General features: G+C 50.5%; 9 protein-coding genes and 1 non-coding gene across 10 annotated transcripts; 6 read left to right on the forward strand and 4 right to left on the reverse strand.

The window, feature by feature from the left end:
- Window positions 1-39: 39 nt before the first annotated feature.
- Window positions 40-982, reverse strand: BCR38DRAFT_487479 (oxidoreductase-like protein; the record flags this gene model as incomplete). Its single annotated transcript, XM_040864163.1, has 2 exons — window positions 40-662; window positions 718-982. 2 exons carry the CDS (start codon window positions 980-982, stop codon window positions 40-42), a joined length of 888 nt encoding a protein of 295 aa, XP_040713818.1.
- A 519-nt stretch (window positions 983-1,501) lies between these two features.
- Window positions 1,502-3,637, forward strand: BCR38DRAFT_487480 (uncharacterized protein; the record flags this gene model as incomplete). The annotated part of the gene is made up of 2 exons (XM_040864164.1): window positions 1,502-3,449; window positions 3,504-3,637. The coding sequence occupies 2 exons, from the start codon at window positions 1,502-1,504 to the stop codon at window positions 3,635-3,637; spliced, it is 2,082 nt and encodes a 693-aa protein (XP_040713819.1).
- Window positions 3,638-3,974: 337 nt separating this feature from the next.
- On the reverse strand, window positions 3,975-4,910 carry BCR38DRAFT_39086 (dolichol-phosphate mannosyltransferase subunit 3-domain-containing protein). Its single transcript, XM_040857564.1, has 3 exons — window positions 4,509-4,910; window positions 4,376-4,444; window positions 3,975-4,246 (listed from the first exon to the last, which is right to left on the reverse strand). Exons 1-3 carry the CDS (start codon window positions 4,788-4,790, stop codon window positions 4,085-4,087), a joined length of 513 nt encoding a protein of 170 aa, XP_040713820.1. The 5' UTR covers window positions 4,791-4,910; the 3' UTR covers window positions 3,975-4,084.
- Window positions 4,911-4,941: 31 nt separating this feature from the next.
- On the reverse strand, window positions 4,942-5,046 carry BCR38DRAFT_t242. The gene has a single exon. It is a non-coding gene; the product is annotated as a tRNA-Ser (tRNA).
- Window positions 5,047-9,039: 3,993 nt separating this feature from the next.
- BCR38DRAFT_476404 (uncharacterized protein) lies at window positions 9,040-10,817 on the forward strand. Its single transcript, XM_040863035.1, has 4 exons — window positions 9,040-9,686; window positions 9,754-9,963; window positions 10,034-10,220; window positions 10,276-10,817. The coding sequence occupies exons 1-4, from the start codon at window positions 9,469-9,471 to the stop codon at window positions 10,717-10,719; spliced, it is 1,059 nt and encodes a 352-aa protein (XP_040713821.1). The 5' UTR covers window positions 9,040-9,468; the 3' UTR covers window positions 10,720-10,817.
- Window positions 10,818-13,466: 2,649 nt separating this feature from the next.
- On the forward strand, window positions 13,467-14,174 carry BCR38DRAFT_487483 (uncharacterized protein; the record flags this gene model as incomplete). The annotated part of the gene is made up of 1 exon (XM_040864165.1): window positions 13,467-14,174. The coding sequence occupies one exon, from the start codon at window positions 13,467-13,469 to the stop codon at window positions 14,172-14,174; it is 708 nt and encodes a 235-aa protein (XP_040713822.1).
- A 2,239-nt stretch (window positions 14,175-16,413) lies between these two features.
- BCR38DRAFT_459534 (pectate lyase) lies at window positions 16,414-17,571 on the forward strand (the record flags this gene model as incomplete). The annotated part of the gene is made up of 4 exons (XM_040862301.1): window positions 16,414-16,822; window positions 16,879-17,008; window positions 17,067-17,111; window positions 17,175-17,571. 4 exons carry the CDS (start codon window positions 16,414-16,416, stop codon window positions 17,569-17,571), a joined length of 981 nt encoding a protein of 326 aa, XP_040713823.1.
- Window positions 17,572-19,005: 1,434 nt separating this feature from the next.
- Window positions 19,006-21,280, forward strand: BCR38DRAFT_347989 (nucleotide-diphospho-sugar transferase; the record flags this gene model as incomplete). The annotated part of the gene is made up of 4 exons (XM_040856390.1): window positions 19,006-19,481; window positions 19,539-20,442; window positions 20,497-20,688; window positions 20,750-21,280. 4 exons carry the CDS (start codon window positions 19,006-19,008, stop codon window positions 21,278-21,280), a joined length of 2,103 nt encoding a protein of 700 aa, XP_040713824.1.
- A 1,215-nt stretch (window positions 21,281-22,495) lies between these two features.
- On the reverse strand, window positions 22,496-23,233 carry BCR38DRAFT_347722 (class I glutamine amidotransferase-like protein; the record flags this gene model as incomplete). The annotated part of the gene is made up of 2 exons (XM_040856366.1): window positions 22,496-22,732; window positions 22,796-23,233. 2 exons carry the CDS (start codon window positions 23,231-23,233, stop codon window positions 22,496-22,498), a joined length of 675 nt encoding a protein of 224 aa, XP_040713825.1.
- Window positions 23,234-23,999: 766 nt separating this feature from the next.
- On the forward strand, window positions 24,000-25,336 carry BCR38DRAFT_476408 (uncharacterized protein; the record flags this gene model as incomplete). Its single annotated transcript, XM_040863036.1, has 2 exons — window positions 24,000-24,019; window positions 24,079-25,336. The coding sequence occupies 2 exons, from the start codon at window positions 24,000-24,002 to the stop codon at window positions 25,334-25,336; spliced, it is 1,278 nt and encodes a 425-aa protein (XP_040713826.1).
- Window positions 25,337-25,486: the final 150 nt, after the last annotated feature.

Here is a 25,486-nt window from a genome sequence, read left to right on the forward strand (position 1 = left end):
TCCACTTCGTCATGTAATACAACCACTAACTCTTTATCTCTACCCACCCACCGAGTCTTCCTGCGCATGCCTATTCTTCAACTTCTTCTCCGTCCGCATGAACTCGCGGATGCCCACAGGCACACCTTTGTATAAATCTTCATCCCAGAGGTTCTTCGATATCTTCGCATCCGGGACCTCATTAACATCCCAATTAGTATCACTACCACCTCCATCGTCGTCCATACTCAGCGCTTCATTAACAGCAGACGACATAGCAGCGCCCGGTCCCTTCAAAAGCTCTTGCCCCTTCACAGCGCCCACACCCCCCATCACATCGACAGGTCCTTGAGCGCGCTGCTTCTGCAATGTCCTCTCAGCCTTGGCAGTCGCAAATGCCCACTCCTCGACCTCGTCCCTGTAACGGTCCCAGACGCAGTTGACGCACCCGCTCATACAACAGTTATCGGGTTCCTCGGGCCGCGGTGGCACCAAGACCCCAGCTATTAACGTGCTCCTGTCTTTGATAGCCTTTAACCTTTCTGCGCGCTCAGCGGGACCGGCCAATGCCGACCCGAATATGATTTTCGCTTTCTCCTGCGCTGTCTTCGGTTCCGAGGAGGGCGTCGGGACGGGCGCGGCGGACGTGTCTACTGTTCTTTCTGCTCCTGGATTTTTTTCTGCTGGGGAGAAATCAATATTAGCAGTTAGTTGGAAATGGGGGCTATTCAGTCTTACGTGCCGCGGCTGTTGTTTTCTTAGTGGTGCTACGCGGAGATTCGGGCGAGGAGGTGGGGGGCTCCTCGGGCTTCACGGCAGGGATGGGCTGCGGCGCGACGATGATGGCCTCATAGTAGGGTCCGAGGGGCATGGCCTGCTCGCTGGCGCCGGGGCCTTTGTTGGCAGCTGGTGGTGTCTTGTTGAAGCTCGAAATGGGGCGGCGCGTGAGGGGGGCTGCGAACTTAGCTGTTCTTCGTAGGAGGGAGCGCGAGGCGGACGACATGGCGAAAGTTGGGCTTCTAGGACTGGAAAGAAAAGATGAGGGTATCGCGAGGTTTCAGTGTGGAGAGAAATCGGTAAAGAACGCTGTTTTCTGGGCCTCCGAGACAATGACGACAATTTTTCGCCATGCGATTGAACCTCGGGCTTTGGACGTCATCCTACAGCCGAGTAGAGCACGTGGCCAAAGCTTCTTTGGCAATTCAGGATCAGGAGAGGGAGATAAGATAAGCGACAGAAACGCGGCAACGGTTGCGACGCGTTATTGACAAAAGACGACACAAGTTACAATATATGTCGCAACATAGTCAAGTGTTTTGCAATTGCATATGTGCCAATCTCGCATGAGCTACCTGTGGCACTTTTCTCGAATTCCAAGCAAGGTCGAAAGCTCGGTTGCACCCACCGGTGTTTACTCCAGAGAGCAGAAAGCAGCGCCAACCAAATAGTCAATAGACGCCCTGCCTTTATTCACCAGCGCTCGACCATGCCCAAGTAATCAACAGATGCCAAAGAACGAGTCATGGAGAGCTCAGCACCTAAGAGGCGCAAAACATCCTCCAACTCCAGCGTGTCTGTGAACTCACAAGGCTCAGCCTCTTCCGATGGCGCGACCAGGCGATCAACAAGGCGTCGACGGCCATCATTCGCATCTCCTACCAAAGCGAGCCTTGCACGCGCAAACCCCGATATCCTCGAACGACGAAGTACTATCAGGTCACAGAGGCAACTGGGCGCCCCAGAAGCCTCAAGCGCTGGTAGCCCAGAGAGCGTTTCTGAACAGCTGAGGTCTCAGTTGGGGGGCGCATCTGAGACCCATCTCAGTTCCGAGCGTGGAGATACAAACGATGGTGCGGGGCGGCCAGTAACCACATCGGCTGAATTTCCGCAAAGTCCCATCAGGCGCTTAGGAGGTGGGATGGGAGCAAGACCGCGAAGAACACCTACCAAACCATCTCCAAGGCCACTGCCGCCACCTTCAGCGCAAGAGGAGGAACTGATAGACCCGTTTAAGGGACGAAAACTACGGCGCTCTCCGCCTCCTGGAGTATTGCCTGCAACCGAGCCGGAAGAGCCTGGCTTGCCGCCTACACCGACCGAAAAGGGGATTTCGGACCCTGCTGCTATCAGCACGTTACCAATGGGGATTCATAACACGCCTACGAAGCGCCCTAGGCGGAGCAAAGCGCTGGCAGAGAAAATTAAGAGTTCTCCCCTGAAGCAACCGCCTTTGCAGCCTTCAGAATTTAGCAAAGCGCCGAGAAAGAGCGGAATATCGTCGCAATTATTCCGGCGGCCATCCAGAACAACGTTGAACAATACCGACAAGCCTATCGAAAATGCTCAAACGGAAGAAAAGAAAGGGACTCGGAAAGCTCACCCCGCTCGAGGCGTGAAGGACTTTGATTCCTTGGCAGATAAGAAAGCGTTGAAGGAGTATCTGCTTGCAGAAGTCGCACAGCTAGAAGCAGATCTGCGTGTTGCCCGGAAAGAGAACGACAGGATATACCAGCTGCATCTGCCTCATACAGATCATTCCGTTTTTCAACAGCCTGACGATGGGGATGCTCTACTCGAAGTTCTCCGCCACACGTTGGCACCTGAAAAGGAACCACCTCCAGAACCGTTGCAAAACTGGCTGGATGCGGCCATTAATCCCATGTCTTTCATTCCATTCGGTAACCCGGCCTTGCCCATACCCACTCCGTTTGACGCATTGGAACAGCAGCAAGACGAGCGGCCGCCGCCAATATCCCACCATCCCATCCCCATGGGCGCCTCAGAAGAATTGCCTTATCTTCAGCTCTTCACTCCACTAACTTTTACCTCCTCCGTGTCCCTACTTCCCCGCGACTCTGATGACGGAGACGCCGGTCCCCTCATGCAAAAACATTACATTTCTGTTTCGTCCACACCACGCGGTCTCTTCGCAGCCAAGATCGAGATGACTGTTAATACCAAATATCTCTCCATCGCCGAGCTTTCCGTGCCTCGTCTGGATCCCACTGCCGTCCCCGAACTGAGCCCTTTCATCGAGAAAATTGTGCAAGGCGGGAGCAACAGCGCCCAGAAACGCAACGTCAGTGTCATCGCCTGGGCCATGGCCGAGTGGACGCGACTTGCGACGAAACGGGCAAGATTTTGGGTCCAGATTGAGCGTGAACTCGGCAGCAGAGAAGAGATCTTAAAATGCGTGAAGAAATTGCGAAAGAGTCGGAAACGGAAAGGTGTTGGGAGATCGTCTGTAGAGGATGATGACGGACGGGAAACAGAAGAAGGCACAGGGGCGAAGAAGGGCGTAACAAAAGCGGACTTGCTTCCTCTTCTGGGACGATCGAGTTACAATCTGGACTTGGGTGACGTGGGTGGTGAACAGGGACTCGGTGTGAGGGTGTCATGGCCCATCGAGTTTGACTGGACCGGCGAAGGACAGAGCATGCTTGCACTTCTGGTCGAGATGCCGGGGAAATGTGAGTCAATCTTCCCCAAAGAAACAGCAGGGGGTGCGAACTAACCCATTGCAGGGCACGCTCAAGACGATAGGGGAAGCTTGGTTGCCATGCCGGCTATGTTCGACAAACTGGTCCAGGGAGGTGTAGAGCCGATGGATGCCATGAAGACTATTGTTGCGCTTCTCGTTGGAGAGCGCAGTGACTGAGCGTACTTGCTTGATATTGACTTGGAGATATCAGGGGCTTTGATCATGTGTATATGATTGTACGAATGCATCATGGTGGGTTGGACAATTCCAGGGGTGGACGATTCAAACTTGGGGCATTGGATGGCATGCCGACCAGCAATGCCAAAGCGCATCAGGAAATTGTTATTGTCTGGGCTTATCTTCTTGTTTTGGTGGAAAAGCGCCCGAACACAGCAGAACTGCATCAAAGAGCGGCAGACCTGGGCCAGGCCTTCCTCATTATTCGATGATCCCTAACATTGGCAGTGACCGCAACCTTTAATCCGTTCCAGTGCAATACACCTAGATCCATCATCTGTCCCTTACTCGGCCCAGTGTTGCAAACTCCTTGAGAAAACAGCCCATCCATTTCATGCAGTCCAGTTCAATGTTTTCCGTCGCCGCATATTAATCCATTCATCCAGACTAATCTACCTCGACTCCAAGCCCCCGCAAGTCCGTCTTGGCCAGCTCAATCTCGGCCATGAGCTCCTTGTGCGCCTCGGGCACGTCGTTGAAGGTCATGACATTGTAACCGAGAACGAAGAGGAGGTACGCGCCGAAGGTGACGAGGGCCCAAAAGGGGAGCTGTATGGAGTGCAGTTGTTAGAATCGTTTACTTTTCACTCCCCCTCTCTCCATATTTTCGGGGATCGAGGCTTTGAACTCGAGACTCGAGGAAGGAGCCAGGGAGGCAAGATGGGAGGAAGGACATACCACAGGCACAATCTCGGTCTGTACCAGCGCCGGCAGAGGGATAAGCTGCAGGTAGAGGGCGAGGTAGAGCTGATTTTGTGAAAATTAGTCAGTAATTGTTCGCGCAGAGAGACAATGGGACAGGGTGACGTACGGAAGAGGCCAGGAGGGCGATGGAGATGGTGTGCTGCGCGCGCGTCATCTTGGTGGGTTTCGAATCGTAGGATTGCGCCTGATTGTGAACTGTATTGGAGAACGGTGCAAACGAGTGACTTGAAGATTGAAAGGCGTGCAGATTATCTGTTGTCAATTTCCTGATGCTCGTCGTCAGATCCAGCTTCAACTCAGGACACTTTTCGCGGTCGCGTTCATCAAAAGCGCAGATCTCGGGAGTCGGGGCAGGGAAGTAGCCGCAGGGGTCCTCAAACTGATCCATACGCACAGACCATGACCGACATCTGAAGTACTCGTACCTCAACTCTTTGCCATGAAGAAGTGGTGGAAAGATAGGGCAAAAGTAATAGCATTGGAAAACACATGGATCATACCAGTAAGATTACTTACTGTTGGCCAAAAGAACAAAAGATCGTCACCTGCAGGATTCGAACCTACGCGCCCGAAGGCATTGCCTAACAACACACATCCACAATGGGCATAGCAGGGCAACGTGTTAACCACTCCACCAAAGTGACCAACTTATTGATGATTTATGTAATTATTGACAACTATATTCAGTACCAACTCTACAAAACATGGGGCAACCGAACTCTGGAACTGTCAGACCAAATTATGCAAGCCAGCCAACAAATATAGTTTCTTAGTGATCTCCATCAGTAAGAAACCGAGCCCACTTAGGTGAATTAGTAAAATTGAATTACATGCAGTTGCACACATAATAATTGCGGATGTGAAGCATTATTTTGTCGAATAATACGCAGCACAATACGGGAGGATTAGATGAAACATGGAGGTCCGCGCGCCTGCCAAAGCAGCGTGAACATATTGTACGATAGAATCCGGCCCAATTGAGTCTCGGAAGCACAAATAACCTTGCACGCGACTGTAGTCACTCATACCATTGAAAATCAGAGTCGTCGAGCAGGATTGAATCCTTCGACTTTTCTCTGTTCTGGGTCTTCTCCACTGACATAATCAGCGATACGACTTTTGCTTCAAGATCCCTTACATATTCGCTTGCGCCTTGGAGAATTCAGCTTGTGTATAGCAAATGCCACTATTCTATTCGCATGATCCAATTGTAATAATCTCAGCATGAAACCTGGGTTTATGTTTCGTATTGACCAGTTACTAATCCGTAATAAACGCCCGACGGCGAAGAGGAACCAGGGACAATTATCCGAGCACCAAATCGCTCCTGGATCACAACAGAGCACAAATCAGAAGATAGCCCAAACCTCTCGATAGGTCCAACGTCCACCAGTACCAGAAATAGCAGAGCCTACGACGAAGGCGATGTCCATACTGGTGAAGGGCGCATGGTGCTGGGGCCCACAGTGCGAAGTGTCAACACGAGCAGAGGCTTGGTGGCAATGGCCAACCATCAGTATGTGAGCAACCGAATGGTCTGAGCCATTCACGTGGGAAGAGCGGGAGTACGAGGTGCCAGATGGTGTGAGAGCGTGGCAGCGTATCTGAGCCATACGCGGGTTTTTGGGTTGGTAGCCGGATGGACGCTGATGGCAATATGGTCTTGGGTGCTTCAATAGGATAACTGTGCAAGTTAGAGCTAGGTAGAAAAACGTTGGCTGGGTACTTTTGCTGTATTTATTGATTAGGTATTTTCATCCGTGGAGGTCTTATGAAGTTCAGGATGTTCTCCGAATTTTCATGCTGTAAGAGTGTAAGAATAGTATACGAGGTAGGCTTTAATAATACAGCCTCAAAAGTCGCAACATTGGAGCGTTACCATCTCTTTAACAAACTCAACTGAAAACGACCCACGGACCATAAATGGTCAAGTACTCCTATTTGGTACGACCAGCTATGTTATTGAGTTGTCTGTGACAAAATTTCCTTGTATGAGGTGCCGCAAGTTCTCGGTCTAAAACAACCCCTAGCTCACTCTTAAGATCTCATCTCTATACTTAAGTACTTAAATAGTTGAATGGTTATATGTAAACATTATCACTTTATCTGCATGTATTTAAGACCTCAAAGGCATAAAGAACACAGAAAAATATGGTGTGGTCAATACAGACAAGAGAATTGTAGTGATGATGATGATGGGACCAAACCCCAAAGGCTGCAGCTGACGGAAGGGCTATCTATGGGTAGCCGGCCCAGGCGGTGTGCCTGGGGCACGCAATAGATGGTTATGATTGTATATAGGTTTCAATCAAAAATTGAAGGTGTGCAACTGTCAGGTGCTACCCGAACAAGGTTGTTGCCAAGTTGCTTGTGGGTGAAGTGTCGGGTTCTAGCCACCAAGAGCTGTGTTGGTACTATAAAGCAGTAGAAGACTCAAATAGCTCAAGCCCCATCCGTGGTTATCGTGGAAATTCCAGATGCAAGCTTTCTTTGATCGTCTGCGATGATCAATATGATTGTCACCTAATCGCAGCCTTCTTCTTCCAGTATTGCCTATTCTATGATTCATATCGAGAAAGTAGCAACATCTTCATGTCCTAGTGACGCGTCTTGACCTCCTATACTAGTTTCCTCGAACACAACCTCGCTCAATAGTTAGGGGAGATCGTATTGATTGCCGAGGAGCCCATGACCATATGGTTCTGGAGTTTCTCAAGCTCTCATTTAGGTTAGACCATATTTGATAACCGTACTTGAAGACGGATTGGAAGTCACCGAGCGTTGAGTGATCTGAGAGGTTGACAACTGAAGGTCCTCCGTAAGTTTCGGGCTTGTATGCCTGAGCTGGCCTAGGGAGAGGAGGATAAAATATTTCGTGTAGCGAGCCTAGTTCACCCCGCAGCCTGAATCACTAGTCCACGTCTGCCACTCACCATTTCCGGACGCTTATCATGTGGGGATCAAAGATGACTTGCTCAGTATCATGCACTGGAAGGAATTGCAGGGTTTCATTGCCGGCTAAGCATGATCGTGCCGGATCTGGATGGCATCTGCGAGTTTGGTAACCTGAATACCTCTTCCCGTGGAGGAAGCATTCTGTCTGAGTTTTCAATGATGCACATAGGCTGGGTCCAGCGCTGAGGTTAATGCGGGCTGCAATAGGGGTCTGGCGGCCTAGAGGTAATACTGGGAAATTTCATGGTTCTAAACTTAGCATATGCCATGTTTCTTAATTGACATAGAGCAGTCTCGACAACTCCCACAACATGAACTTATGGCGGAGTAATTGAGCTGCAAGTTGAATGATGAATGGAAACATCAGGACCACTCCGATTTCGGCATGGTAGTTGATATTGCTGCGTCTCGTTAGGTTCGCATGAGATGGAGAACTCACAACGACGCAGAAACTAAAAAGAATGAGAAGAGCGGATAGGAAGGATATCCGTTTCCTGCGGACATGGACAAGATAGCTCAAACGTTACGTAAATGTGGTAACTCATCAGCTGAGTCTTAGTGCTATCATAATCAGATGAGAGTGAGGGTTGCTAGTGGACACCTATAATATGCGACCTAACTTGCGCATATAGAGCGGGAATGACGATCGGTCACAAGTGAATTTATATCCCAGTCTCTCACAGTCACTCGGTCAGAAGGATCATTGAAAACAAGCAGGGTTCGCTAGGCCTCTTTGAAGTCTGATCCATTCCCTCTGCTCAAATCGCATTCGCGGGGACAGTGGCACTGTCCCACATGGCGACAGCAGATCACCACAGGTGCAGTAACATGTCCGAAGCCATCTCCGTAACTCTTGAGTTTCAGTTGCGACAGAAAAGAAACAGAACTATTGCAACCTGGAATCTGGTAAAGTAGAATCTCGTGGAGTACGCTGCCCGTGTTTACGGTAGCCACTCATGAATAAGAAGAGGACGTAGATGAATCCCGGCTTAACACCTCATATCAATGGGCCGTAGATTGAGTGGTTCTTATCTTAAGAAGGGAAGCTGGGATTTGCTTCATATTTGAACTTCGCAAGTTTGATTGGACTATCGAAGAAAGAGCGGTCCACATATCAAGACTGCGTGATGCTAGTCCAAAGTATCTGCGACTAGTGTCTGAACTAAATCGCCACGAGGAACCCGCATGGAATGAACCGCCTACCCGCGCCTGTCCACGCCAGAAGGAGGTTTTCTAGCAGAAAGCTGAATCCGACCTGAAGATAAAACTTCAGGCAATTCGGGTCCTCGAACAGAAATCTCGAACATACTCCAAATGTTTTGTCAAAGGTAAGTATCACAAATTGGCCCATCGTGGAGTCGATGACGTTCCCGGTTTGTAGTGGACTTATATGATTTGACGTATTTCCATCATATTTCCGTGCATGTGTGCCAACAACGCCCCTGAGCGCTCGCTTCCAGCTGAAATGCGATGATGCTTCGTCGAGGGGTAACAGGAGGGGGGCGGTCTTTGGTTAAGTAATGTCAAGACATTAGACCGAAGGTGATGCCTGCCGGTTACCCATTTGGCTGCCATTCCCGAGACCAGTCAGGGCCTAGCACCGGGTATATCGGCCGTGACACGTGGAGCAGGGTTCATAGCGTTTTGATCGTCTCAACAATTCGGTCGACCCGCTTGGGTTGCACATGGTTGTGCATGGTTTATGACTGCCGAAAGAACAGCGAAAAGACGCGAAATGATCAGCAAATCCCGAAACCCATTGCATGCCTGATGAATGACTGTACTAGAAAAAGACGTTGTCACAGATGTCAGTGGCACGGCGTAAGAGCGTAGCGTTGACGAGAGGGGACCAAGTGGGTATTGCTCTTTCCTTGATTCTGAGATTGCAGACTAGAGCAGGACTTTTTGGTTGGAGATATATGTGAGATATAAGTCTTGGATCCTGCCTCAACGCTATCTCACGGGTGCCTGCGTCCGTTTCAAGGTGGCCAGCCACGGGAAATGTCGAGTGAACGCTTCAATAATAATGTGTAGTAACTGCACGACCCAATCGACCCTACTACCCACGCAAGTCTCCCGAACTTCCCGAGGAACCCAAGCGACTCGCAAATATGGCCGCGAACAAAACCGATTACCAAATTGCCTCTTTGGCAGCCGGCTTCACCATAGGATTCGGTTTCCTTACAGTATGGGAGGCTAGCAAGCAAACAAGGCGGAACAAGAACCCTCTTCGAAGCACCTACATCTACATGTTATGGGGTGAAATCGCCGTCAACATTGTCATTGGGATCTTGGGGTGGCTCTTTTTAGATGGGATAGTTGGAGCCACGTGAGTCCGCCTGCCCATAACGGAATCAGGCCTCCCTATCCGTCGCTAACACACCCGATGCTTACAGAGTACCGGTGCTTTTTTTCATCCTCTTTCTCTGGGTCTTTGAGGTCCAGATTCTCATGCAGATCATTATCAATCGAATAGCCATCATCATGGAAAGGCAGGACTCGATTCGATGGATGAAATGGGGAACCGTAGTGGGCATCACCACCATCAACGTGGCCGTGTTCTGCATCTGGATTCCAGCCCACACAGTGCCGCCAGCGAGTGACACGTAAGTCGCTTCCCGGGAACAAGCCAGAGTCTGGCCATTATCCCGTCACCAATTTCTAATATCAATGCAGCTATGTGGCCATCAACCAGTACTGGGATCGGATATCCAAAGTGCTCATCCTGTTCGTTGACGCAGGCTTCAACTGGTACTTCTTGCGCATTGTCCAGAAGAGAATCCTCGAGCAACATGGCTTGACCAAATACGCCCCCTTGGTCAGCTTCAACGCCAAGCTCATGGTCTTGTCGGTTGCTATGGACGTGAGTTGCCACCTTCATCCAAACTTAAGCAACTGATGCTAACACCCCTTTCCAGGCAATGTTGATCGGTCTGATGTCCCTGCCCAATGAGGTAGTCTACATCCAATTCCACCCCGTGGCCTACATGGTCAAGCTCAACATTGAAATGTCCATGGCATCTCTGATCACGCGCTTGGCACAGGGCAAGAATTCCGACGCCCATTTCAACTCCCTTTCCTATTCCACCCGGAACAGAAATTGCCACAACCAGAAATACGACCCCACCGAGCGCGCCGTGGGCCTAAGGTCCTTCACCAAGTCCAGGGCGCAGGCTGAGCCCGGGCACGGAACTGGCATCAACAGAAGATTCGATGTCGAAGTCACCGTGCACCATGATGAGCCCAGCGAGCGGCATTCCAGCAAGGGGCATGGCAATCATGTGGTTGAATTTACCGAGCTCGAGGACGAGATGTCGTTGACGTACAACCCGGGCCCACCGAGAACAACTGCGTATAAATAAGTTATAACGTTGTGGTGTAGAAGGTTTCCATGGAGAGGGGCGGCCCATTGAAGCTGTCCACAATGTTACTACATATTCAGCAGTGCAGCGTTAACCGGGGGGAGTTGTTTCCTGACACTGAAGCACTGGGAGTGGAAGAAAATAAATGTATCGGACTTACTGCAAGCTAGGAAAAAGAATAGAACTGATGTTGTCTCTACTCCCCCCAAGTCCAAAGTAGTGAAGGTGGTCATAAGAACCTTGAGTACAGAAAAGTGTGCATATTGGCTGCTTACACCAGAGCAAGTCGAGAAACTGTAAATCAGTCGCCGAGCATGAAAGAGCAAGAACAAAGGACTGGTGCGGTCCGACAAAATGGAACAGAAAAGAAGAAGTCGGGCGCAATAACGCCCCGCTCCAGGCTGCTACAAGTGACAGCAGAGGTGCAAGAAGCAAGAAGCAACTCTTTCAAGCAAGCCTGATCTGCTACCACGGGCAATGATAGTTGAAATCTGGAATTATTGACTCACAGATGATTCGCAGCATGTAAGGGCTTCCATCTGCTTTCGACATGGCAATATCATCTCTAGGGCATGAGTCTCTTGATGGGCCGTGAGAGACAACGACTTCGCAAAAGGGGCTGGCCATCCTTCGAGTAGTACATGTCAACACTTGTGACTTTGTAATAAATAAATATAATCAAATCAAGGAGCTTTTCCTTTTAAGAAAAGTATAAACGATCTGATAATGGGATGAAATCATTGGGACACCTTGGGAAATATCGAAGATCATAGATATGACGTGAAGCAGAAGAGAGCTCAAGAGGTAAGCAGTACCATATAGTTCTTGTGTCTTGTCGTTCGTCGTCGTCTGATGAGTGCACCTAGGGGGGAGGATGCTATAATGCAGCAGTGCGCAACGTTATAGTATCTAATTGAATGGGATTCACCTAACCAGTGGGTCCCCCTACCTTTTCGTATCATCGTCCCACTTCTCACACCGCCCTCCGGAGCAAGCATCATTACTCAGTAATCGTTTCAGACCACAACAACGACTTGAAGAATAAGTGGCTATCCGGCAATCGATATTGCCAAGAGGAACTGACCAGACCATGTGCAGCTGAGAAACAAACCACGGCCCGTATGATTTAATGGAGGGTACTTGCAAAGTCGTGTTTATATCAATGACACGGTCTGAAGCTGCAAGCTAAATCAATGGGAAGCAATAGTAAGTTTTCGACTGTAGTACCGTGGCCTCAAGATACCTGGTCGTCCATTATCTCCTCCCCATCCCAACAGAGGCAAGCAAGCCCAAATATGACCAGCTTCCTCTATTGTAAGAACCTAAAATCATCAGTTGGAAGTCATTGTAGCCGCCCATTGTAGCCGGTGATCTAGACCTGTCCAAATATTAGACCTATGAAGTCATCTTTACCCCAGAAAGCTTACGTTTATTTGAGGGTATACTACACGGGGTTATAGTACGCGCGTCGCCGACAACTAAACGAGCGCCAGTGCACAGCCCTACGGATTGTAGGCATCCGGGTCCATGCTCGCTTAACCCGTTACCCGTTTTTCGCAGTGTCGTGCCACCAAACTCTGTTCATGTTCGGATGAAATATTTTGGATGCTTTCTACACAGTAGATCGACTGAAATGTTTCTCCTACTCAATAGATCGGATGAAACGTGCATTTATTGGTTTGATGTGTCAAACCTTAGGCGGTTGAGACTAAGCAATGGATCTATTGAGGGTCTAGCAACTATAGATTGAATCGGATGACAACTGCTCGAATGGCCTTGTGTAATTGCTGCAGTCTGTACGAGACATGATTGAATATTGATTGACTGGCTCGCTTGTTTCTGCAAGGTAAGGCAAGGCAAGGCAGATTTGACATCTCCAGACTCCATGGTGAGGTTATTCGAGCTATTTTCATCCTCCTATCCCTGGTGAGCGGGGACATATGGATATGCCTGCGTAATTGATGAGAAAAGCTTTTGCTAACAAAAGCCAAGATCATACTGGCATTGGGAGGGCGCAGCGCTCAGGACTATAAACCCGGCCCCACAGAGTTGGTGAGGCTCGTTAATGCATGATTGTTGATTCCGCATCGGGAAGCCCACAGCCCCAGTATACTACTGTTCATGCTTGGCAACACGTCCTCGGACCACCCGCTTGAACAACGACTTGGAAACTAATATTTAGGGGTTCAATCAGACTGAAACACTGCGGGACGAACACCCAAGCCACGCCTGTACACGTTTTTCTCCATTAGTTCTGGAACGGTTCTCGTGATAGCGCCGGCAGTTAACCGCAGCGCTCCGCTATAACCCACTGGTATGTACTGCACTGCCGCCTGAGACATTGTAAAGACGAACCACGAACCAATGAGCCGACGCTTTCGGCCGGCAACCGCAGCAGGTTGCGCTTTGCATGGCTTTCGCAAGCACACGCGTGTCTCCCATAGCCGGTGTCGATGAAGTTGGAAACCAGGATTGTGACTCCACGAGAAACGTTTACTCGGTCACGATACGGCGGGTCAGGGCCCAGGAGCAGACAACAGGAAGTTTTACTGTTGGACATTTCAGATATAAGAAAGGAATGAATCTCACCCCAAAGACATATTCTTTCCTCATCACCATCCTCACTCACAGTCAACCCACTACGACCACTACAATCTTTCAACATCCTCCAGACTTTCACTAAAGAATCAATCGCTTCATCTATCCAACTTCTTCACTTGCCAACCAAACAAACAACAACCATCAAAATGCAGTTCACCACCTCCACTATCGCCCTCGTCGCCGCCCTGATGGCCTCGCACGCCTCCGGCATGCCCACCACGCTCATGGCTCGCGCCGACACCTGCGGCGCCACCCCCAGCGCCAGCAGCAGCCAGACACCCCTCTCTTCGCCGACTGCCTCCACGGCCGACGCCTGTCAGGCTCTCTGCGAGGCTGACGCCAACTGCAAATCCTTCGTCTTTGGCCTGCCCCCCAACGCCGATGCCCCCACCTGCGAACTCTTCTCCGTAGCCGCTGCCCAGGTCCCCGCGCAGGCCACTAACTTGGTCGTCTACGATGTCGGCTGCGGTAGTGTTCCTAACACTAAGCCTACCGCCGCTGCTCCCCATGGCGAGCTCGCCAACACTGGATCTGACACTGGAGCCACCACTGGAGAGACTGGCACAGCCGCTGGCCAGGAGCAGCAACAACAACAACAACAGAAGCGTGACATCTGCGGTGCCGAGCCCACGGGCTCTGGTTCTGCCCCTACTCCCCTTAAGTCCGACGCCGCGATTACTTCGTCCGACGCCTGCCTAGCTCTGGGCCAGAGCACCAACGGCTGCAAATCCATCGAGTTCGGCACCTTCAACGCCGGCGAGGCCAAGCAATGCCGCCTGTTCAACGTCGCTGCCGCCCAGCTTCCTCCACCCACCAATGGCCAGAGCTTCGTCGCTTTCGATGTTGGCTGCTAAGCGGCTCGCTTCATACCGGCAACCTCATCAACCGGTCAATTTTCTATGTCTTTGCAAAGATGAAATGGGGTTTTCTCTTTCGTAGTATGAGTGTTTTCGGTCAACAGGAGAATCACTCGAGGCGGTGGAAAGGTGGAAATATTGCATGGTTGGATGGATGGTAGCATTACAAGCGCGCTATATTTGGTATGGCTTGGTTGCATCGGACCGGATAGGATTTAAGGCCTCGTGCCTATACACTCATTTACTGGACAGGATATAGCATTTTAGGGTTTTCGTATTGGTATGGTTTTGGTAACTCAATCAAGTCACTGCGCAGTGCAAAAACAAGTCTCCGTCTTCAGTGAATTGCTTGAAGCTTGCTAATAATCTCGACGAGTTCCTGGTTCGAGTTTTCCAATATCACGCAAATTTGGATTTGAAGGCCGGTCGGGTTTCTGGCACGTCACGAAGTCGAATGTATTCGCATAATGGCAACTTGAAATACCAGAAGTCATGTCTGTGTCAACTCGAAGTTGCTTTCGTGAGTCGTGTATCCTTGACTCTAAGTCTTTCGTATAATGAGACAGACAGCAGTCGTCAGGTATTGGTCAATGAAAATAAAGATGTAATTTTACTTGACAAGAAAATGAGAAAATGAGACATGGGTTCTTGCAGCGCCATGGTTCGCGTAAAAAGCTTGTTTGAGGAATCCCCGGCTCATAGAGGAAACTGGCGTGACAATCACAGCAAGCATGTCGAACCCGAATATATTTGCTACTCGATTGTAACCTGCGGACATGCATATGATAATATTAATAATCTTTGAATACTGTATCGGACTTCTTGCAAGCTGGAATAAGGCGTAGAATTGAATGTGTCTTTGACATTCCCCCTTCCCCCCCCCCTTTTGAATCCAAAGGAGTGAAGATCGCCATAAGGGTCTTAAGTACAGAAAAGTATAACTTTAGGCAGCATACTTAGTCAAGTGCTATACACACGAGATTTGGCTCCCGAAGTTCTGACTGTTGGCCATTGCCAAGGGTTTGGTTCTCAGAGTCCATCCATTATCAGTCAACTGGCTGTAGTAGCGGTAAACGGAAAAGACAATTGCTGGAATCGAAGGCTAGCGCGGTCCGACATATTGTCGTGCAATCACCTAGAGTATACGTCGGTTATTCGTTTAGCTTAAATATTTGGAATGTTGTTGGAACTCCCGCAAAATAGTTCTCGTTTGGCTTGTTCTACCGAGTATGGAGACAGCAGAATAATCCGAGGACAATCCTCAATCCCACTGACTTGATAGGCGTTTCCTTGCTAGAGGTGTGTGCCTGACAAGAACTGCCAAGCCTTTAATCCTTGTATGCGGTCGTTCATATTCCGGGGATGATGCCAAGCTATGGGTGGGTTTTTTTTCGATCATTGGTGGGTTAAGTCCCCTTGTTCCCAATCTGTTGCAACCCGCAGCATTCTCCAGGCCTGGAACTGGAATGTCCTATTTTCTCTTATCTACATTAGCTGCAGGTTCCCATACAGCTGGCGGAATATAGCAGTACGGGAAACCCGATAGCACATGCGTCACCCGACAAGCTTTCAGCTGTACCCTGGGGCTTGCCAAGCCTCGACAACGCGTGGATTTGCCGCCATGGCAGGCCGCAAGATGGATGCACACGATGGAGTGAGAGGAAGACATATTTGGGCTATGGGCAGAATCTGAAGACATTTTCCACGAATTGGGCACAGGGATGTAGCCCGGTTAACTGGATGGAACCATTTTCGGCGTAAGACTTGCATCCTATCTGAGCTTATCTCGAGGCCATTGCCTGGTTCGGCAGCGCTGAGGCGGACGCCCCTTGTCACACCTGGTGATTCATTCTCAACCAACAAGAGCCGTGTTTCATAAAACGTTCTAGCCTGGCCTAATTTTGACTTCACTTGTGCCTACGCCATCCAGCGCCTGTCATCCAAGCTACGTTCCTGTTCCAATCCTGATGCGGTTGAGCACCAGTGACTGGTGGAAGTCGGACGGAGAAATACAATCCCTAAATGGTATCAATGCAAATAATATCGAACATCTTGATGTCGCCCTTGTGTATGTTCGATAAACATGTCCACATTATGTCAATCTTTGAAATAGGCCGGGAGTATGGAGTATAAGTAGCTCATGCCGATGGCTCTCTAGGAGCCTATGTAGTTGAATAGGGCAAATCTCTCACTCTAGACATCGATTTGCAGAAAGATCACCTTGAGCCCAGTCAAGATGCACGGCTACGTTCTCCTCAGCCTTATCCCAGTCGTTCTGGGCTGTGCCAATCCTGACACAGACAAATGCGCAAGCTACATCAGTGCCAACGCGGCGGTTGCCACCTTCTGCGGTACCTTCACTAAGAGCGCCGTGACGGCCACCACTGGTCTCCCATCATGGGCCTCTAACTGCTCCAACAAGCCGAGCCAGATCTCGAAGGAGTGTTCTTGCTACTACACCGGCACGGCCGCCGCAACTACTACTACCACGCTGAAGACAACAACCACTACGAGTGTTGGCTCAGGCAGCACACCCACTGGTATCACTACGGCGCTGCCCAAGTCTTCGGGAGCTGTGTCCACATCGAAAGCCATCACTGTGAGTGCTTCTTTCGATGGTGGAATGAAGATGTACGATCGTTACCGTGAGTAAACCGCATCCTTGGTCATGTACGTTCCAGTGAATCTTATAAGTACGTAGCTGTTGTCTGCGAGGAACAGACTGAGACGGGTGAGGCGGACGCCATGTTCGTCCTCGCCAGCGGCGCTACTCTCTCCAACGTCATCATTGGTCCTGGGCAAGCCGAGGGAGTTCACTGCCAGGGTACATGGTATGTCGATACTATCATCCCAGTTGTAGATAGCGAACTGTATTGACACCTTCGACAGCACTCTGAACAATGTCTGGTGGTCCGACGTCTGCGAGGACGCACTGTAAGTCCCCACCGGGAACCCTGCCCAAAGTATGCTCAACAACACTGACCCACACGCGCTTAGCACCCTCAAACAATCTACCGGCACCTCCTACGTCAACGGCGGGGGCGCCTTCCACGCAGCGGACAAGATCATTCAATTCAACGGCTTCGGCACCGTCGACATCAAGAACTTCTACGCCAACGACTACGGAAAGATGGTACGTAGCTGCGGCAACTGCTCTAATAATGGGGGAGCTCGCCACATCTTGATCTCCAACAGCATCGGCGTCGACGGCGGTGTCCTCTGCGGCATCAACACCAACTACGGCGACACCTGCGTCATCACGAACTGTTGCCAGGATGACGGCAAGAACTGTGATCGCTACACGGGGAACAATAATGGGGACGAGCCGCCGAAGATCGGATCTGGACCGGATGGGACGTACTGTACAGTGACGGGGTTGACTACTTCCTGCTAGGTGCGGATGAGATGAGATGACGAGATTCACCGAATACTAGTCTGGCGCCATGCCTTCAGCATTATAGGTAGATACTTGATTGGTTCAATCTTGATGACTACGAACCAGGGTCTATCTGTGCGACCTGAATAGCCACTGGTTACCACTAATAATCCTCTTAATTTTTTCGATACCTGTACACGTGGATATTGTGTCCATATTTTCTTAGCTCGCTATTGGTCGGTTGGTGATCAACGTCCTAGACACGAAATCAAAATCAAGGGTGGAGGACGGTATTTGACTCGAGTACGGTACGCAAAATACTTCTGTCTGATAACGCGGATTCCAATACACTACAACAAGAACGGGTTTCAAACATTTTGATTCAACGAGATTGTTTGAGTGCATCCTTTTATGCGATACAACGGGCCGTGTCACCCACGTGGGAGCCTGGGGCCGAAATTCGCTGCCAAGTTCAGTTCTAAAATGAATTGAGAGGACGAACATGACTCGAAACCGCCCATGCCTGTCAGACGGTGGTCAAGCCTGGACCCTCGCTTTGGGTTCAACCCGAGTTTGAGTTCCAAACCCGCAACGACAGCGAACTAGCGAATAGGGGGTCTCTCGCAAGCCCACTCGTGAAATCTCTAATTTACGACAGGGCCAGCTTAGGCCAAAAAATCCAAAAACGCCAATATGCTAGTCGTGTCTAGACGCTGCGGATCCCAAAGGAGCGCACCCGGTAAGTCTGCCTGCCCTACCACCCCACTCAATAAGACCAATGGAGCAGTTTACGAGGACCAACTTCGGACTACGATGAGTCCAGCGCATGCTGAGCTCCATACGAGTGAATCAGTTACGTGATAGCTTCGAGTTGATGTCCCGTAAAGTATTGGAACACGCATACACGAAGGAGAACACGCCCCTTGGCCTTGGTCGACTCGTATTATGACGAAGGGACTACCCATGTCTACTTTATACGTCGGAACCCTGTCAAAATCTTTTGTAGATATCTTGCTACTCTTCTTGCGAAACTCATAAATTTAATAGATTTTGTTGGTTTAGCCGAGTCGGCGTCCTTTCGTTTTGAAGATGGTTGTGAAAAGAGAAGCTTCCAAAAGGATAGCAGACGTGGTTATCCCCGAGCATTTGCTCACCACAGTTGACGGGACCCAGGAATGGACCGCCGATAAACGAGACAGAGTAAAACAGCGTCTGAACGGGAGCGGGCCGGTTCAGAACGCCCTACACCGGCACGCCAATCTGTGCCGAGATGGAAAGCAACTATGGAGATCGTCGACCGTGAACCACGGGGCACGAAGCCGTCCGGACAGAGTCGGACGACCCAGGAAGACGAGCGACCCAATTACAACCTATGAGACGGAATCTGCCCAGGCGAGCAGGACAAAACTCCCTCTCGCTCCTTTGAAGCCGCTTCGTGGATCCAACACTTTCATGTTTGACGAAAACCCATCGCGATCCCAAGAGCCCACAAGAAGCCAAAGTAGGAGTGCTGTCTCATCCGCAGGGAGTTCTTGCTACGACTCGGACTTGCCCCGCGTCTCTTCGGAAGGCTACGGCACTGAGCGAAACCAGGTGCCACAGCGCTCGGGAACCATCAAGACTATTGTCCATGCCGTCGTGCCCGATGCAGTTCAGCAGACGGCTCGGAATGTCACCGATTTGGTACGGAAGAGTAGTATCTACGATGTGTACACTCGAGCCAAGTCAAGAGGCGTCGAGCTGGAACGCAAACGTTGGGTGCAGATCTTGTTCGAGTGCAGCATTTATCTTCTTCTCGTCTGCTTCATCTACTTCGTCCTCGTTGGAATGCCCCTCTGGCATGGGGCCGTGTACTGGATGTACTGGGTTGTGGATACAAAGTTTGTTCTTCCGGGGGGGTGGTCCATCACCCTTGGAATCGCTGTGCTGTGAGTCCTGTTCCGTTTGGACCAATGCTTATCGTTGAATTCTGACTGTGGTCCCAGATACTCCTTCTCCCCCCTCCTGATCTTCTTCGAGAAGGAGCCGCCCATTATCGAACACCCCGCCGACTTCGACCGAAACGAGATCCCCGGAGTCCGTGGCACCGCCCTCCTAATCCCCTGCTACAAATCCGCCAACATAGTCGGCCCCACTCTGGCCGCCGCACTGAAAGTCTTTCCCCCATCCAATATCTTCGTCATCGCTAACGGCAACTCCCCCACGCCCCTGGACACTACCGAGGAGGTCTGCCGTCCCTACGGCGTGAACCACATCTGGTGTCCCGTCGGCTCTAAGATTGTGGCCCAGTTTGTTGGGTGCTACGCGGCTAAGGGGTTCGAGAATGTCTTGCTCATTGACGATGACTGCGCTTTGCCGCCCAATTTCCCTGTTGTCAGTGACAGGTTGAAGGGCAATGTTCAATCGATTGGGTATACAATCAAGAGTGTGGGCCCTGACTCGTCCAAGGGAACGTGGTGCCAGCAGGCTCAAGACCTCGAGTATAAGATTTCAGGTTTGCAGCGCGCACTGGCTGGGGAAATCGGAAGTGCGACTTTTCCACACGGCGCCATCTCGCTGTGGAATAGGCAGTTCCTCATCCGCACATTCCACGACCATCCTGGTTTCTCCGTGTCCGAGGATTGGTTCTTTGGACACAGCTGCCGGCGTCTGGGCGGGCGAATTAAGATGTGCACTTCAATTTTTGTCGAGACGGAAACCCCTCCCGCCGTGTTCTTCAGCAGTGGGGGCAGTCGGGGCGGCTTCGGTGAGATGACAGTCTTTAAGCAGAGATTCCTGCGCTGGAATTTCTTCTTTGTGAATGGCATGTGGTACAACATGGCGTACATCTTGTTTAGCTGGAAGCTTGGTTGGTGGGAGATTGGTGCGAAGCTGTTCGTTTTTCAGGAGGTGAGTGACTTGGAGCATGGCCTCTGAAGGTCAACTGGCTAACTGGCGATCTAGGTCTACGAAACTCTCCTGTACCTCCTCACACCATTCGTCATCACCATCTCATTCATCGTTCAGCCATCCTTCTGCGGCATCCTGCTCGGCGGCACTGTCTTACTCTACTTAATCAACGTTTTAATATTCAACGAGGTGCATTTGCGGATGCGGAGTGAGCGAATCAGCTGGACGGTGCTGCTCGTGTATTATGTACGTTGCCCTTCACTCCACAGTACTGCAAGCTCGAGCCACCGTCTAACAATTTTTTCAGATGCCTTACAAACTAATCCTCACCCTCGTCAACGTTGGCAGCTGCTACTGGTCCCTCTACAAATACGCTCGCTATTTCGCCAAACGCCACCCAAAAGTGATCGAGGACGAAAAAGCAGTCGAGGTCGTCATGCGTCTCGAGGAGATGACGCCCGTGGGTAGCCCGACCGGCAGCATCCACAGTAACGACATTATCAACAACGATCTCGACGATGATGACGAAGATCTGTCAGGTGGTCGCAGGATGCGCGTCACTGCCGTCGGCACCCGGCTGAACCTGGAACACACCGATCGGGTCGTCTTGCCCAAGATAGAGACCGTCACGGTCAACAAAAGAACCAGCTTCATCGCAGGTGCTGAGGACTGCATTACATGTACGCCCTCACTGCTTGGGCCGCAAGAGCTGGAAGAAAGACAGGTCCAGATTATGGATTTTGCCTCGGCAGAAAATCCTAGTACGTTACCACCGCGGTTATCGCTTGGGTTCGATAGGGGGAGGGAAAAGACTAGCTGGTCGAAGAGTCCTGTATGAACCAGAAAGAGGACGCGGAGTGATATGTAACGAAAACCACTGGTCCGGCTCACGTGGGATTTAAATATCATTATTGCCTGTTATATGATGTAAAGAGCATTTCTGACAGCTCTCGAATTCTAACAACGTAATAAACTGCGCGATAAAAAGGCTTCGTAGTGCTACTTCGACTTTCATTATAGCCAACGAATGTAGAAAACTACGTGCATACCAATTGCTGATTGTTTGTTTGCTCAGGGGTCGCATATGGAATGGCACTTCAAACAAGTGATCTTGAAGGAGTCGAGATGAGGGTTACTTCTATACAATTGTACGGCATGTCAGGCTAGCTGACGTATCGTATCGTAAATATTGTTACCACATGCAACGGCGTGCCGTTGATATCGGAGACTGCCAGGAATCCTAACGCTCTTGATTCGAAAAGGAACCTAAGTCTTCTTTCGGATGCATCGTATGTCATACCTTTGGGACAGGTATGTGATACTCCCGTCGTCCCAACTGTACCGCGACGGCAGCTAGGAGAGAGGCGTGCGTAATGATGTGCGAACGAAGGAATCGGCCGAGAACAGGAATGAGCGACTAGATTCGGGTGAGATAACGTGGTAGACAAAGTTACAAGGCTTCTGGGTGACACGGCTGGATTTATGTCCGGACACTATTTGCTATAGCGTCGTATCCATGTCAATAGAACTTGGTTCTTCTAGTCCTCGGCCCACTTATCCACTTATCGTCGACCCTAGTTTATCAAATAGAGCCGCGTGGAAGCACTGATCGGGGTTGGCCAATGAAAGATACGTCGTTCAAATTCAAGTAACATCACCCACCTAATAATAGGGAGTGGTGAAAGCGGAGCCCTTTGGGTCATGGGGCAGGGTATGCGGCCGATCACTGCACCTCCACCCACCCTTGTTTACATTCCTGCCCGCATGCATCCAATTTATCTGCTATATGCCGGTAGCTTAAACCGCAGGGGGGCACTGAGAAGTTATCCCCGGGACTTTGAACTTTGCATTCGTAATTCGCCAAGACTCTAGTTCATGTGTAAAGCAACGTCTAACGACCGATTTTACTGGGTGGGAATTAGAAGCTTATGAATGAAACACGCTTTGACTCCGAATTGTCAAAGGGTTAGTAGGCCTCATCCTCTCAATAACATACATAGATTCTGGTTTCCTTGCACATGGTCAGCCCTTCAGGTCTGGTTGAAATGTGCCACTATACATCAGCCAATTTGACAAAAGGATCGTCGGTGGGATCGGTGTTCCGCCGATACTCCGACACATCGGCAATATCCTGTGCCGTCTCCTCACCGTACATGGCCGACACGAAGGCATACATCATGTCAATGCCGGCCGAGATGCCGGCCGAGATGCCGGACGACGTCCAAATATTGTTATCCGTGACCCATCGCGCCTCGAGAACCCAGTCCACATTTGGGCCTTGAGCCGTTGCCTTTGGTTTACTGGTAAGCAATAACTCGCAAGATCACTTTTCACAGGAGACAGAATGGCCTACCCATTTCCACACTGTTTTGTTGGTAGTTGCACGTTTCCCTTCAAGCAACCCAGCTTGAGCCACCAAAGCACTTCCCGTGCATACGGTAAGGAGATATCGCAGTTTTGGAAATATCTTCTTGACATATGCAATCGCTGGACCAGCAATGGCATCCTCTCGTGTCCCCATCCCGCCGGGAACGAGCAGGACCTCGATATCCTCTGGCGCGGTGTCGAATGTGTGAGTGGGCACGATTCTTTGGCCAAATTCGGCATCGGAAACCGTGGTAGATACTGGGTCGAGTGTAGCAGCGACAACGACCAGGTCCATTGGTTTCGGTCGATGGTACTTGGAGAGGATGTTTAAGATGTCAAGCGGGCCGAAGACGTCGAGGGCTTGGAAGCCGGGGAACAAGAGGACGCCGTATTTGGTAGGGGGATTTTCATTGGGGGAAGCCATTGTATGTAGTGAAGATCAGAGAGGCTCTTGGTGCTGAATGATGGATCTAAAGGAGTTATTGCTTGGCGTCTTCAAGCTGACGACAAATGCAGGTGAGTCATATTGAAGGGAAGAGGCTTGGTTTTGACAGCTTCCTTACTCTCCCTGAACTGACGCCATAGATGCACGACACGAAAAAAACGAAGTGACTCCGGCGCTTCACGGAGCTTGACGGCCAGATGATCGCTCCGACCCAACCAACCTTCAAAACTACCCCACTTTGGAAACCCGTGCGGCTGACTGATGAAGGATCTCTGGGACTTCTTGGAATATATCTGGCTATGTAATATCCTGTAAGACGGAGATCCACTGTATGTACTTGCCGAAATCGCTTAGGACTAGGAACCGTTGACTTCATTGTAATTCTCCGAAGCTGGACGGAGGTCCCACATTCAATTATTGGAGCATCAGATTTTGCGAGACTTTGCTTGGGAGATGAAGTACTTACGTTAACTAAGTTCGTGCAGAGAACATAGGGGCATGTATACGCAAAAAGAGCCGAATCTGGAGTTACACTGAAGAAACCAATGCAATTGCGTTACAGACCGCTTCACGTGGGAGCGTGTTTCATCCCACTTCACCTACTTGATTAGCATTCAATTAGGCCCCTAGAGAATGACAGGGTCAACTGCAGTGCAACTTCCAGCCGCAAGCACATCTTGACTTCATCATCAGAACAACGCCAATTATTCCCGCCCAGTCAACGACAGCAGAAGACTCTAACATCATGTGGCCTTTCGATGCATCGTATCCAGAACGCAATGCCTCTGACATAGCCGGAAAGGAATTTGACTACATCGTAGTAGGCGGCGGAACCGCTGGCTGCGCCGCCGCTTCCCGATTGAGACGGATTTGAATTGTCCGACTGGTCCGGCTTCGGGGTATTTTTATCTCGATTACACGATTGATGAAGATGGTTATCGGCATAGCGCCTACAAGGCCTACTTGCCCAAGGAAGTCGCATTGGCGAGACAAGCACGCTTGACAGTCTGTACAGGCGTTGTTGCGTCTCGACTTGAACTGGATGTCGATAGGCGGATCGCTACCGGGGTGTACATCAAGCCTGCAGGGTCCAGGAGAGAGGTGGAGTTCATCGTCAAGGCGAGAAGGGAAGTTATCATATGCAGTGGTGCAATCGGTTCACCACAACTGCTCATGCTCAGCGGCATCGGTAATGCGGCTCATCTAAAATCCCAGGGCATCGCAGTCAAACACAACTTACCAGGCGTTGGCACACATCTTAGCGATCATCACGGATTCCCGATTATGATGCAGTTACCCATGGCGGAAAGCCTGCACCGCATGGAGACGAGCTGGTGGTATGCCGTTTGGCAGATCGTTCTGTTCATATGGAATCGTACAGGGTGGATGAAGTCGGGCACCACCACCAGCACCATCTATATAAACACATTAAACCTCGATCCAGAGACCTCCACGTTCAGTCCGGGACCTGGGGATCCGGAACTTGATGGCTCGCTCCCAGAAAATATACCCGATCTCGAAATTATGGTCATTCCCGCTGGGGCAATAGTCGGGAAGAACCCGGGACTACCGCTGTTCACGTTGTACGCTTGTTTGATCCAGCCAAGTGCTCACGGGAGCATTGAACTTGCATCGCGGGATCCCGAAGAGAGCCCAAAGGTGCACTACAAGGTCCTCGAAGATGCTCACGATCTCGTGGTCACGCGCAGAGCTCTGCGATTCACCTTGAACCTGGCAGAGCATTTTATGGAAACGTCAGGCTACCAGCATCCAGTCAAGTTGTTTCATGCTCCCAACGCAGACACCGGTCGAAGCTGGCGGGACCTTGACGATGATCAGTTAGATAGTTTTGCTAGAGGTTGCATCCAATCCGTTTTGCACCTGGGCTGCTCTTGTCGCATGGCAAATGAAGAAAATGGCGGCGTGGTCGATGATCAGCTGAGAGTTTATGGATTCAGCAACTTGCGGATCGCCGATGCGAGTATCTTCCCCAAAATCCCGGCCGCGCATACTATGGCACCGGTGTACATGGTGGCCGAGCGTTGCGCTCAGTTTGTGAAGAGTGCGTGGGCCACGGTATAGGCGACTTCGAATTTGTACTAGGGTGTTTCAATCGGCCCGCACTGTATCTGTCCAGTGGTCTTGTAGAAGCCATTCCGACGACCAGGTAGTATAGACTCCAATCCTTGAATTGACCATATCCATAAACATGGTCAGTTATCCATGTGATTA

The sequence above is a fragment of the Pseudomassariella vexata genome (genome assembly GCF_002105095.1).
Source record: "Pseudomassariella vexata strain CBS 129021 chromosome Unknown BCR38scaffold_10, whole genome shotgun sequence".
In the NCBI taxonomy this organism is placed as follows: domain Eukaryota; kingdom Fungi; phylum Ascomycota; class Sordariomycetes; order Amphisphaeriales; family Pseudomassariaceae; genus Pseudomassariella; species Pseudomassariella vexata.

Coding starts and splice junctions, on each gene's coding strand:
- BCR38DRAFT_39086 (XM_040857564.1), bottom strand. CDS start 4,790: ATGGATCAGTTTGAGGACCCCTGCGGCTACTTCCCTGCCCCGACTCCC. Junction 4,445..4,508: donor TCGCCCTCCTGGCCTCTTCC/GTACGTCACCCT, acceptor TCACAAAATCAG/CTCTACCTCGCCCTCTACCT. Junction 4,247..4,375: donor AGACCGAGATTGTGCCTGTG/GTATGTCCTTCC, acceptor CACTCCATACAG/CTCCCCTTTTGGGCCCTCGT.
- BCR38DRAFT_476404 (XM_040863035.1), top strand. CDS start 9,469: ATGGCCGCGAACAAAACCGATTACCAAATTGCCTCTTTGGCAGCCGGC. Junction 9,687..9,753: donor GATGGGATAGTTGGAGCCAC/GTGAGTCCGCCT, acceptor CGATGCTTACAG/AGTACCGGTGCTTTTTTTCA. Junction 10,221..10,275: donor TCTTGTCGGTTGCTATGGAC/GTGAGTTGCCAC, acceptor ACCCCTTTCCAG/GCAATGTTGATCGGTCTGAT.